Below are 13551 nucleotides of genomic sequence, written 5' to 3' on the forward strand. Positions count from 1 at the left end.
TACAATTATGTCCATTGAGACTTGGGAGTATAATTCCATGTAGGTTTATTAACAAAGATGTATGTACATCATAAACAAAAAATAAATACAGTTGGCCTTCTGTTTTTGTAGGTTCTGCATCTGTGGATTCAACCAACGGTGAATCAAAAATATTTTTTTACAAAATTTTCTGGGAATTCCATGGTGGTCCAGTGGTTAGAACTCTGCACTTTCACTGCCAAGGGCGTGGGTTCGATCCCTGGTCGGGGAACTAAGATCCCACAAGCCATGCAGCATGGCCAAAAAAAAAGAAATAAAATTTTTTTTCCAGAAGTCTCTAAAAAGGAAAATTTGAATTTGCCGTGTGTGACAATTATTTACATAGTGTTTACCTTGTATCAGGTATTATAAGTAATCTAGAGATGGTTGAAAGCATACAGGAGGATGTATGTAGGTTATATGCAAATTATGCACCATTTTGTATGACACTCGAGCATCCATGGATTTTGGTATCCTCGGAGCCAATCCCTTGCAGATACTGAGGGACAACTGACTGTACACATAAAAGTCTAATTGGACCACATGTTGGGTCACTTTTTTTTTTTCAGGTGGATTATGAATATAAAAGGTCACATATAAGAACTCACAAATATATTAAATTTAGAGTCTAGATACTAGACCACTATTTAAACTTTCTGTTTCTAGTTATTGAATCCTAAATGCTTTAAAGACAGATATGTCTCACAGAAGGTGCTTTTAGCTTTCTATGAAAGAAGTGAGTTGTTACTTCAGTCATAAAAAACAGCTTGTGGCAGAGTAAAAATTAATAATCGTAATGCTCCTGATTCCCTCGTGGGTCTTTCTGCAGCATCCTTATTGCTTCTTTTCCTTTTTTTTCCCTTCATTTTTTTTTTTTAGTGGAAGTAAAGTGCTGTCTTTCAACATACATAATTTCTGAGAGAGATATTATAGATTGCTATTCCCTTCTGGTTCAGACTCAATCTTCCTATCCTTTCGACTTCTTTATTTATTTATTTTTTGGCTGCATTGGGTCTTTGTTGCTGCACACGGGCTTTCTCTAGTTGCAGCAAGCAGGGGCTACGCTTCATTGCAGTGCAGTCTCTTGTTGTGGAGCATGGGCTCTAGGCATGCGGGCTTCAGTAGTTGTGGCTTGCGGGCTCTAGAGCACAGGCTCAGTAGTTGTGGTGCACGGGCTTAGTTGCTTCGTGGCATGTGGGATCTTCCTGGACCAGGGCTCGAACCCATGTCCCATACATTGGCAGGTGGATTCTTAACCAGTGATCCCTTGACTTCTTTTAGAACCCTTTTAGCTTTGATACCTAGAGCATTGGGCTAAGAAGTCTAGCTTCTGATTCTACTTCAATCATGAATGGGTAGGAAAGGTAAAAATAGTATTATTTCTTTCTGAGAATATTTTGGGAAAATTTAAAAATAATGTCTGAAGCTTATTGAAGTTTTTTGTAAGTGGTCTTTTCTAATAACAAGTCTCAGTATTTTCTTTTTATTTATATATTGGAGGAATTTTAAGTGTTACTGTGGCATCTTAGAGCTTTTATTAACCTAGACAGCTTCTTGTTGCTATGCATGGGTTTACAAATTCTGGCTTGTCTCAGAATTATGGAATCCTGAAATTATCAATCTTGGAACCTTGGAGTCAGTCTCTTTTCAGAACCAGTGGAATCAAGCTATTTGCCAAGATACCAGAAGGCCTACCTAATATATGTATTAGAATCAGGTTGATGAGCTGCTAATAGAATAGTATGTACTTTTTCCATAGCCTTTGAGTTATATGTACTTTATTATTTTTCCCTCATGTTCAGTTTGATAAAGAATGATTTGAGTCATCTTCAGTGCATTTTTATTTTATATTCTTGAATAGTTGAACTTGTATTTTGAGAATGGGATTTCCTTTCAAATAATTTTATCATTATAATTTTTATCATAGTTTTGTTTTTTCTTCTAGTTTCTTTAGAACAATATAAAATAAAAATATTGTCCTAAAGATCTGTTTTAATACCTTTTTTTTTAACCTTTTCACCAACATTTTCATTTGATCTGATATTCTAGGCCTCCTGTCCACATCTTAAGTCATTTAATTTTAGTTCTGCTCACAAAATTAATGTAGATCTATATACAGTGTATAGAGTCTGTCAAAAGCCTATACATTTTAAAAATTAAATGCTATTGCAAACTATGGGATTATTCTTGGACACAGAATCATAGTATTTTTTACAACAAGAGGGGTATTATCTTGTCCAACCTCATTTTACAGATAGTTTAAAGCATGCAAGTTTGTAATATTAGTACAATTCTTTACTTTGTATCTTTTTGAAATAGGATGTGAGCTGCAATGAAATTCAAACAATCCCTTCCCAAATTGGTAATTTGGAGGCCTTGCGAGACCTTAATGTAAGAAGAAATCACTTAGTACGTTTGCCTGAAGGTAAGAAATTGTGAAATAGTTTTTTTTGTTTTGTTTTGTTTCTTGCCTTTTTATTTTAAAGATCTCTCAGACTGATGGGCACTTCAAAAATGTATAAAAGTTACAGCCAGTATTTGAAATGTAATGGTTTCTTTAATATGTGCTATCTGTTCCGTTGTGGATTTTAAAAGCTAGACTCTTCAGTGAAGAGCTCCAATAACTATTTAACAGTGATTGTAATTTTAGATCCTGTTAACTGATATAATCAATAACTCAGGGTAAGATCACTGGAAATTTCAGTTGGCATAACTACTTAGGAGAAACATAACATGTTTTTGATAAGGGGATAGTTTAGTATAATGAAAATATTCCTGCAGTTAGCACTGACTGACTTAAAATGGACTTGATTTGAATTTAATAATTTTATCCTTCACTGGAAATGTTCAGATAGAGGCTAATTAACTGTGTGGAGGTGATGTGTAAAATGAATAATGAATGGAGTGAGAGACTGCACTAGGAGACTGGTTGTCTTAGGCTGACTATAAGTTCTGGTACATGTATTTGAATGATAAAAATGATTAAACAAATTAATTAGGTATAATTGATCAATCGTTCAAAAATATAAATTCATGAAAGAGAAAGCTACAAGAGAAAGTGAAAATGGTGAAAATCATTATTTTATTAAATCAGAATATATATTTCTTTAATTTTATTATGTAAAATTTCATATCTAAATGAGAGCAATGAATCACCCAACTACATCAGTCATTAGCTCATGGAAGTTCTTGTTTCAGCTCTACTCCCGTCCTCTTTCTCTTGCTCTGTCCTCTACATTAACTTGAAACAACTTCCAAAAATTCATCTATAAACATTTCAGAATGTCTGTCTCAAAGATAAGGAATCTTTAGAAGATGTTTTCGTGACAGTGATTATCTAGGTTCTTCTGCAAAATACGACTTTTAATGTACAGTAAATATTGAATTAACTAATGATGCTTTTGCTGCATTGTAGAATCCAGATGTTTATACCAATTTGATCCTGTATGATACTGAGTTCTAATATACTAGTGTGTGTAGCTTTGACATTTTTTGATCCCGAGTAAGCGTCTCAGAAAGTGATTTTCATTCCACTTTTATACATTTACTGCAACCATACTACCCAAAATCCTGCATATCTTTCCCCTCAGTAGGCTTGTCCAGTAACCTTTATACCTTTTATCTTCAGAGCCTTCCTCATTTCCTCCTGGTTCTGCCTTCTACCACCTCAGCAGGGGGAATGCAGGCCATTAGCAGGACCGACCAAAATCATGACTGACATATAACTCAAAATTTCTATCAGGATTACCCCTCTACTCAGGACCCACCTACTGTGGTTGATCTTTAAAGGCTTACTAATACAATAATACTGACTTAATATGAAATTAAATAATCAAAACAATTGAGGTTTTGGTGAAAATGAAAATCCGGGATTTCAGATGATGATTGCAGTCTGATAGTTTTATCATCTAATTTATTTCTCTATCTTATTTTGAATGCATATTACCAAGAAAATTGTCACACAGATAGTTTCAAATTTTTTTTGTAGACTTATCTTGTAATCTCAGCATACTCAGTTAAACTGAGATGACAGGAAAGCTTCATCCAACACCCACACAAGTTAGTGTGGAAGTTCATGTTCCTTGGTGATCTCTAACATATTACAGTTTGGTAGATAAAGATATTACATCTTTTGTTATATTGTCATTTTGATTTTAAATTAATTTTAATTTTTATCAAATACATTATTCAAAAAGTCAAATAGTAATAAAAAGCTTAAAATAAATAATAGCATTCTCCTGCCTCAGTCATTCCTCTCTCCAGTTTCAATGGCCAGAAGCATATACCTTCAAGTCCTTTGACTCTTTTCACTACTATTTGCTGACACATTTCTAAGTGATCTGCTTTTACAGCTATTGCTGGATTTATCAACTTTGACATTTTGTTTTTATTGTTGTTTTTCTAGAGTTAGTAAGTCCTTTTTAAAAAAATTTACTTAGCTTTTTATGTACCTGTGGCTAATTCCTCCCTCTTTTTCCAGCAGCCTTATTAGTCAAACCAATCAGATTATGTATCTTTCTTTTTTTCCCCTGAATATCTCCCTCATTGAACCTTTTTTCTTTCTCTTCCAGTCTGGACTGGTTGTTCTCTGTTATTTTCTGCCTAGCTTTTCTTCTTCTTTGCTGAACTCTTATTCCTCTTATTCCTGGACTTCATGTCTTCTTTCTTACTTTTTTTTTTTTAATTTCAGCTTTATTGAGGTATAACTGACAAATAATTACTCTTTCTTACTTTACTCCCTTGTTTTGCTAAAAGGGCATCTTCTAGTAATTTCCTGAGAACATGTCATAGGAAAACATTTTTTGAGATTTCACTTGAAAAGAAATATCTCTATTCTGTGCTCACTGTTGATTAATAATTTGGTTATAAATTCTCGGTTGAAAATTATTGTGTCAAATGATTTTCAAGTCTTTTTTCGCTTTTAGCTTTCAATTTTAAAAATTAATGGTTGAAGGACTTCCCTGGCAGTGCAGGGGTTAAGACTTAACACTGCAGGAGGCATGGGTTCAATCCCTGGTCAGGGCACTAAGATCCCACATGCTGCATGGCACGGCTCAAAAAAAAAAAAAAAAAATGGTGGAAAATTTGATGCCATTCCTAATTCCAGTCCATTGTTTGTTACCAGTTTTTTCCTCTGGAATATTTTAAGGTCTTCCCTTTTTTTTCCCTACCACTCTGAAGTTTTATGATGATGTGCCATAGTATGAGTTGTTTTAATTCAATAAAATAGATACTTGGTGGGCTTCTATCTAAACCAGAGATTCACATCCTTCGTTTAGATAGATCCTTCTATCTAAACCAGAGATTCACATCCTTCGTTCTAAACCAGAGATTCACATTCTTCGATTTACATCCTTTGATATAAGATATAAGAAATTGTCTTATATCTCTTTTTTGATAATTTCCTATCTTCCGATTTCTCTGTTTTCTCTTTCTAGAATTTTTGTGATTAGATATTGGACTCCTTTAATTGATCCTATGGTTTTCTTATCTTTTTTATTGTCCATTTCTTCATCATTTTGTTTAACCAGGTGGTAAACAGTTCCAACCGTTTATACTCTAACCATTCTTCTGAATTTTTAATTTCTGCCATCGTATTTTTCATCTCTAAGAACCCTTGTTTTTCTCAGATTTTTTATTTTTATTTATTTATTTATTTATTTGCGGAACGCGGGCCTCTCACTGTTGTGGCCTCTCCCGCTGCGGAGCAACAGGCTCTGGACGCGCAGGCTCAGCGGCCATGGCTCACGGGCACAGCCGTTCCGCGGCATGTGGGATCTTCCCGGCCCAGGGCACGAACCCATGTCCCCTGCATCGGCAGGCGGACTCTCAACCACTGCGCCACCAGGGAAGCCCTTTCTCTGATTTTTTAAAAAAACATTCCTTTCTTGTTTCAGTAATTTAGTATTTTATCTCTCTGAAATTAGAGACATTAATTCTAGTTTTTTTTGTGTGTGTGTGGTACGCGGGCCTCTCACTGTTGTGGCCTCTCCCGTTGCGGAGCACAGGCTCCAGATGCGCAGGCTCAGCGGCCATGGCTCACGGGCCCAGCCGCTCCGCAGCATGTGGTATCTTCCCGGACTGGGGCACAACCCGTGTCTCCTGCATCGGCAGGCAGACTCTCAACCACTGTGCCACCAGGGAAGCCCAATTCTAATTTTTAAAAGTTTTCTTTTATTTTCTATATATTACCTATTTTTTCAGAGCTCTTTTTATCGATTGGCTTGCGTGTTTTGATTTCTGTCTTACATGTTGGAGGCTCTTCTAATTGTGGATCATGTACTGTCTGTATAGAGCTAATTAGAAATTCCAAGTATACTGAGCAGGAATTGTATAATAGTAGTTAAGCAGTAAGCTGGATATTTTATTGGGGGAAACTCCCTATCAATATCTAAAGGCCTTTTATATGGAACAATATAGTTTCTCCAGAGAAAGATGTTTTCCTTCTTCTACAGTGTTGTGTATGTTCCTAACTACTGCCAGTCAGGAGCTGGGGATGGGGTAAGGTTGGGGAGGAAAGTGCTAAGGTCTTGTGGTCAAGTTTGTAGACTTTCACTTAAATCCTCCATTTTCAGCAGGGAACTCATCCTGACTTTCCATTGTGCCTGCGGTCCTTGAGTTCAGAGCCTTTCAATTCAGCTCCTGTCATGATTGGAAAGGAGTAGTTACCTAGCTGCATGAGTTGGGATTGAAGATCTAGGCATCTAACCTGTTCTTTATACAGATTATCATGTAATCCTTGTGTTATTCACACCTTTCTGTGGTATCAGACCTAGTTTCTAAGACTTTCTGTTGTTCTATAAGGGGTCAAATAGTTTGCTTTTCATTAATATTACCATCCCTAAGCAACTAGATTTCATTTTATGCCACTTTGCTGTATATCAGTTAATCACTAAGAAAGAATGGAAGTGAATACTTATGTTAAATCCATTATATTTAGCTAGAAGCTCCTGAAAAAAGTTGTCTAGTTTTGAAATTATCATTAACTGTTTATTTCCACCTTATCTCCCTGCAGAGCTAGCAGAGTTGCCTTTGATACGGTTAGACTTTTCCTGCAATAAAATTACAACAATCCCTGTTTGTTATCGGAATCTCAGGCACCTACAGATGATCACCCTAGATAATAATCCACTACAATCTCCTCCTGCACAGGTAAACCATAGTTGACTTGAAGTATGTTATGAACTTTTTTGACAAAAGATGAAGTTTAAAAGTTATAAGTTATATGTATTTATCTTTTTTTTTAGAAATTAAGTTCTTTTAAAATAAATTCACAACTTATATGTATTCTTTAGAAGCCTTGAATAAATGGGATGGAAGATAGGTAATATTCCAAAAATGTTTTTCCTTTCACTAAATTGACTTCTTTTTAATTTGAAGGAGTCTTAAAGTTTTTTTCTAATAAAATTTGAGTTATTTCTTTCTAGTAAAACTTAAATGTAGACAATGTAAATGCTAAAGACAAAATACTCAGCTTACAGAACTAAAGATCATCAATGTATCTCTCATGACCATTGTTTTTGTACTTTCCTATTTTCTAAAATCTTAAGTTCCTCGTTTAGTCAGTTTGGTCATTTGTTTATCAGTGACTGAAATGAAACTACTTAATAAAGTTATTATAAGGTAGCTTTACAAATAGATTCTAGACATTCTGTAGTCTAAAAAGTGTTGACCAGCTTATATTTTTCACTGTAGCTTTCCTTACTCTGCAATTAATTGATGGTCTTGTACAAGCCTCTGTATGGCAACTGTTAAACTTTATGAGTAAACTTCATAACTATAGAAAGGCCTCATAATCCTAAAGAATTTGTGTGTTGACTGTGGGACGGAAGTCAGTAGGTAGCAACAGAAGTGTATATAACTTTTTTAATCATTTCCTGCTTTTCTCTCTTACAGGAAGTAAGATTGAAAACGTAATTGTGCATGATTGTTGGATTCCTAAAAACAAAAGTTACCAATATAATCCATGGGGAGCAATGCTTTAAATCCCTGACTATGCCTAACCAATCAATATAAGTTTACTTGGTATTCTAACAGTGTTTATAATCATAAATTATTTATTTTATATGTTACTGAAACTTATTAGTGACTAGAAAACAAAAACCTACATTTATATCACTTAAACACCTAAAGTAACAAATGATATAATGTTATAATCAGTACATTTTTTAATATTACTGTATATACTTGATAGAAATGCCTTCTATTTCCAATATACATTAAGTAAAAATGTGTTTTTATTTTAAAATGCTAGGGGACACATATATTTCAGATGAGTAATAATTTGGTTGTATTTATATGTTACTTTGTTTAGATATGTATAAAAGGCAAAATCCACATATTTAAATACCTGAACATACAGGCTTGTAAGATTGCTCCAGATCTGCCAGATTATGATAGAAGACCCATGGGTTTTGGCTCCTGGTGAGTATGTTGTATTCTTTTATTATTATATTCCATCTCACAGAGAATCAAATAAACTGAACCTTTAAATTTACCTGACTCTTTGTTTGACCAAAGGGAAATATCCTAGTCTGACACAATTTTTCTCAGAATGCTTATATTAAGTAAAAGTTGATTACATGGATGTGACAAAGTGTAGTCCTAAGTCAGGGTTTCTCAGCCTCAGCACTGTTGATATTTTGAACTAGACAATTCTTTGTGGTGAGCTGTCCTATACATTGGAAGGTGTTTAACAGCATCCCTGGCATCTGTAGCACCTTCCAAAGTGACAAACAAAACTGTCTCCAGTAATTGCCAAATATCCTCTGAGGGGTCCCCAGTTGAAAACTACTGGTCTAAATGACTTGAATACTAACTTTGGCTCTCCTGTTAACTAGCTCTGTGACTTAAGGCAAGTCATTCAAACTTTTTGGGCTTCATTTTTCCCAGAGGGAGTGAAGGGGTTGGATTTGATGACCTTTAATGTCACTTCACGATCTTTTAAGTCTGTGAATCCCTCAGCTACATATAACACCTGACTTTTACAAAGTTACTTTTTGGCATTCCCAACCAATGGAACAATCTTAAGTAGCAGGAATTAAATTCAAAAAGCCTTTTAACAGGCAAAATTGATGTCTCAGTGAAGGTGCAGTAATATTCATAGACTTTACTCAAAAGAGAACGCTTTAGGCCTTCTCTTGGAACTTGTCACATTTACGTAAAAGCACAGTCCTAACCTTCTCAGTGTCCTAGTCTAAAACAGATTAACAAACTTCTATTTTGGTAGAGTTAAGTTAACAAACTTCTATTTTGGTAGAGTTTCTAAAAGCAGGCATTAAAAATACAAAAATAATTTGAAGGAAAAAAAAACTGTAAAAAGCAGATGCATAGGGAATTCCCTGGTGGTCCAGTAGTTAGGACTTCTCACTTCTAGTGCAGGGGGCCTGGGTTTGATCCCTGGTCAGGGAACTGAGATCCTGCAAGCTGTGTGGCACAGCCAAAACAAAAACAAAAACAAAACAAAAAAGCAGATGCATATTCAAGTTAGTGATAAACTCTGAAAGGGAGGAAGATTCTGTGTGAATGAGGCATAAGGGGGCTTCTCATTGGAGTGGCTTCTCTTGTTGCGCAGCAGGTGCTCTAGGCGCACAGGCTTCAGTAGTTGCAGTGCACGGGCTCAGCCGCAACTGGAGAAAGCCCACGCACAGCAACGAAGACCCAACACAGCCGATAGATAGATAGATAGATAGATAAACCTTTTTAACTCTGAGAGGACTGAAAGCACATATGTGGTGTTAAGGAGGACATAAAAGGTTTTGCCAGATGGTAGGGATTAGGTCTTACACAATGTGCTAATCTAGACCTCTCTTAGAGGAAGGATTTTGGCAGTGGGGGTGGATATGAGGAGACCCAGACCACTAATACCAAGAATTTAAAATTTTCTCCATTATCTCCTTTTCATTTCTTTTTCCTCCTACCTCAGTTCATTACTTATAATATGGAACCCTTGTTTCTTATTTATAGAAGAAAGTTTTGTTTTTCCTATTTAAATATTTCTAAAAGTTTCTACTCCTGTACTCTTAAAATAGATGTACAATAAATAAAAGTAGGTTTTCTTTTATATATATACTAATTTATTTTCTCCCTTGGAGTTAGTAATCCTTGGGAAGGAAAAGTATTCCTCTCCAGAAATAGCAGAGTAGGAACATTAAACTGCTACTGTTGCCTTTGAGGTTTGTGTGTAAGATATGAATAATGATTACTGGGTATGTGTATATGAGGGTATGCCTGAAGAAACCAAGGAGGAAGCATCATTACCTGTATGAACAGTGAGCTTTGGTTGAGGGCTGCAGTGCTAATTGCAGAACCTATTTCTCTCTGTGACTCTATCCTTAGTTTTGAAGACTAATTAGTCTTGGCCTAATTTTTTTTTAAATATAGCAACTTCATTATTTTACTTTAAAAACATATCAAGAAATCCTGGGAAGAGACTTGTGTGTATTTGCTAAGAGATACAGGAAGGCTTGAGTCAATAGAGAAACCTTTCCTAAATAGGAAGTCTAAATAGCATAAACATGTCATGTTTCTCCAAAGGAATTAGTAATTATAGATCTAATATATTCCATTCCCTATAATAATCCCTAATTATGCTCCCTAGGTTAATCTGTCTTATGCATTTTCCATTTTTTCCAGAGTTATGTTACTTTATTTATATATATATATATAACAAAAATATTTCCTTCAACTCCTCATGCACCAGCAAATGAGACATCATACTTTCATGTCTTTCTCACTAAGGTACAGATTAGTAAGACTGCATTGTAGTTAGCAGTGCATTTATTCAAAATGCAGTCATGGAGTCAGAAGGCCTTAGTTCTAGCTCTGGATCTCTGTACTATAAGGCAGTTCACTTAACCTCTCTGACCTTTGGTTTCTTCAATGTGATCTTTACCCTGTTTATATTTCTAACAGTAGTTGTGAGGATCAAATGATCTGTGTTTGAAAGTGCTTTGCTGACCATAAAGCCCTATATGAATATTAGGCATTAGAGTTATTAGCTGTCTACTGTGATCTTGGACAAATTTAGTCTAAGAGTTCTGTTTTGCTAAAGAGAATTTTTATTAATCCTGTAGCTCTTCAGGTATTCAGTACAAGTTACTGCTGTGGTAATTTCAGTCCTTAGTTGCAACTTTCTAACTACTTTTGTGTAGCATAAAAACAACACACAGTCTTTCTTAAATCATTTTATAAAGGTCACAAATGTTTTTACTCATTTTCAGTTGTAAATGTTTCCAACTCCTTTAGCAATTTACACTGTTGTGATAACTTTCTTATTTTATACAATGGCACACATTTTTTAAAATAGTGATCTAAAGTGAACTATGCTTTTTTGCTGTGATGATTTTAAGCAGCTTTAGACTAAATATATTTATTTATGATGACGTGGCAGTGAGCCAAAACTAAGGAACAACTAAGCCACTGGTAAGAAAAGTCCTGCCTCTGTATCCCCGGTAGTGGAATTAATTCTCTACAACAAGCCTGAGCTTGTGAAAGCAGTGGCCATCCTTTATTCATATTTATATTCTAAGCAGCTGGAAAACTGCCTGGCATTCAATAAATGTTTGGTGAACTAAACTCAAATGAAGCAGATTTGGTGACTCTCTCTTAAGAACACATTCTTCATAGAATGATAACTTTTATTTAATGCTTTGTGCAGGTCCTTAGCTTATATTTTCTCAAGTAATCTTTATAGCAACTCTGTGAGATAGGTGTTGTTAATCTTTTTTTTTTTAAACTTATGAGAAAACAGAGGTTGAAAGAGGTAAAACAGGTTAATTAAAGTCACATAGCTAAGAAATGATGGTGCCAAGTTATCAGTCCAGATCTGTTAAATTATTTGAAAAAAGCCATATTTTAAACTCCTTACTGCACTATACTGATTCACAGTTCATCTCTCTGCCACACAGAGTAACATAAGCATTTGAATCCATTTTATGCTAGGTAGTTTACTAAAGAGACTGGACTTTCTAATAGGACATAGCTGGAGCCTGGCTGGCACAACTCTTCCTGGCCTCACAAAGGCCATATTTATACATAGGGTGACCATCTGTCCTAGTTTACCTGTGACTAAGGAGTTTTCTGGGACATAGGACTTTAGTGCTAAAACCAGGAAAATCCTGAACAAACCTGGAGGGTTGGTTAACCTATGTCTCACTTTAATCTTATCAGTCTAATCTCTGAGAAAGAGCAAATATGTGGAGAAGCTAAAGGTAACTGAATAAAGAAGATAAAATAATAGCTTAAGGCAAAGATTCTATTTTCTTTATGTTGCCCACTTATAAAATAGCACAGTAAAATTAGGCTTACCTTGATTGGTCACTTCACAGAAAATACATTATATAGAACAGTATCCTCTAGAAATCTGAAAATCTTTACTTGAAAATTTTACATAATATTAAAAAGTACTGTTCAGTAAATCCTGAAATACATGTATTTCTTTTGGCATCTGCAAAAAAGAATTCTTTAAGTATGACTTAAATATATATTTCATCAGAAAGCTTTTAAAATTAGGTACCTTGGCCTGACTTTGCTGTGATAAAACACACACAGTACCTGTCCTTAAGATCTGGACTCTAAAACAGGCATAAAAGCAGACATGTCACGTAGACTGTACACATAAAACATTTTACTTAAATGCTAACAATTGGGAGATCTAGATGAAGGGCAAATAGATATCATTGTATTACTCTCCCAACTCTTGTGTAGATATGAATGTTTTCAAGATAAGAAGTTGGGGGAAATTCACTACTTTTTTTTGGAGAGAAGTAATTTTGGAATTATACTGAGACACTTATTTTGCTAAATGATCTTTGTAGTGGAGGGTAGGAAAATGAGTTAGATAGCTGGAAAATACCTATATTTTTGGATCTTTATAATCAGAGCATGTTTAGCACATTGGACAAATAGGTCTGTATATTACTAAATACATAAAAAGTAAAATCTTTATCAGTAAAAATAAATGACAAGTTATAAAAATGTCTTACATTCACATAGGGTTTTGTTTCTGTTCTTTTGTTTTTACTTAACACCTTTTACTTTATGTGAAGGCATATGAGTAAGAATGTTTAACCTCATTTTACAAAGGTTAAGTGACTTCTTTGAGCTAATAGTTGGTTGGATTATCTGTGAAGTCCAAATACATTGCTCCTTCCCTGTACCTTAGGTTCTGATTCATTGTGACAGCATGACACAATAATTTTTTTAAAGTTATGTACACAAACTTAGAATACATGGAATAAAAAATCCGATACCAGAAGAACACTACATATTTTAAATTTGTACCATTGAAAGTTGTTTTCAACCTAGGCAGTCTTACTAAATGAAATGCTAATAGACCAATTTTTAACAAGAGTCCTTATCATGTTTTAGACTTCAAATTAAGCTAACTTTTAAAACTATGTTTAAAAATAAGTAAAAACTAAAGCTATAAACAAGTAAAAACTAAAGCTATAAAACTTTTAGAGGAAAATATGGAAGAATATCTTTGTGACTTGGGGTGGGCAAGGATTTCTGAGGACACAGAAACGAATA

General features: G+C 34.7%; 1 protein-coding gene across 5 annotated transcripts in view; it reads left to right on the forward strand.

The window, feature by feature from the left end:
• LRCH3 (leucine rich repeats and calponin homology domain containing 3) overlaps positions 1–13551 on the forward strand; it is a 116081-nt gene that overhangs the window by 44730 nt on the left and 57800 nt on the right. For all 5 annotated transcript variants that reach the window (XM_082654307.1, XM_082654309.1, XM_082654305.1 and 2 more), the window contains exons 4-6: positions 2338–2443; positions 7034–7170; positions 8333–8442. In XM_082654307.1, the coding sequence (XP_082510433.1) occupies positions 2338–2443; positions 7034–7170; positions 8333–8442 (353 nt within the window). The remainder of the gene's footprint in view (positions 1–2337; positions 2444–7033; positions 7171–8332; positions 8443–13551) is intronic.

This window comes from Grampus griseus, assembly GCF_964374135.1.
Source record: "Grampus griseus genome assembly, chromosome: 5".
In the NCBI taxonomy this organism is placed as follows: domain Eukaryota; kingdom Metazoa; phylum Chordata; class Mammalia; order Artiodactyla; family Delphinidae; genus Grampus; species Grampus griseus.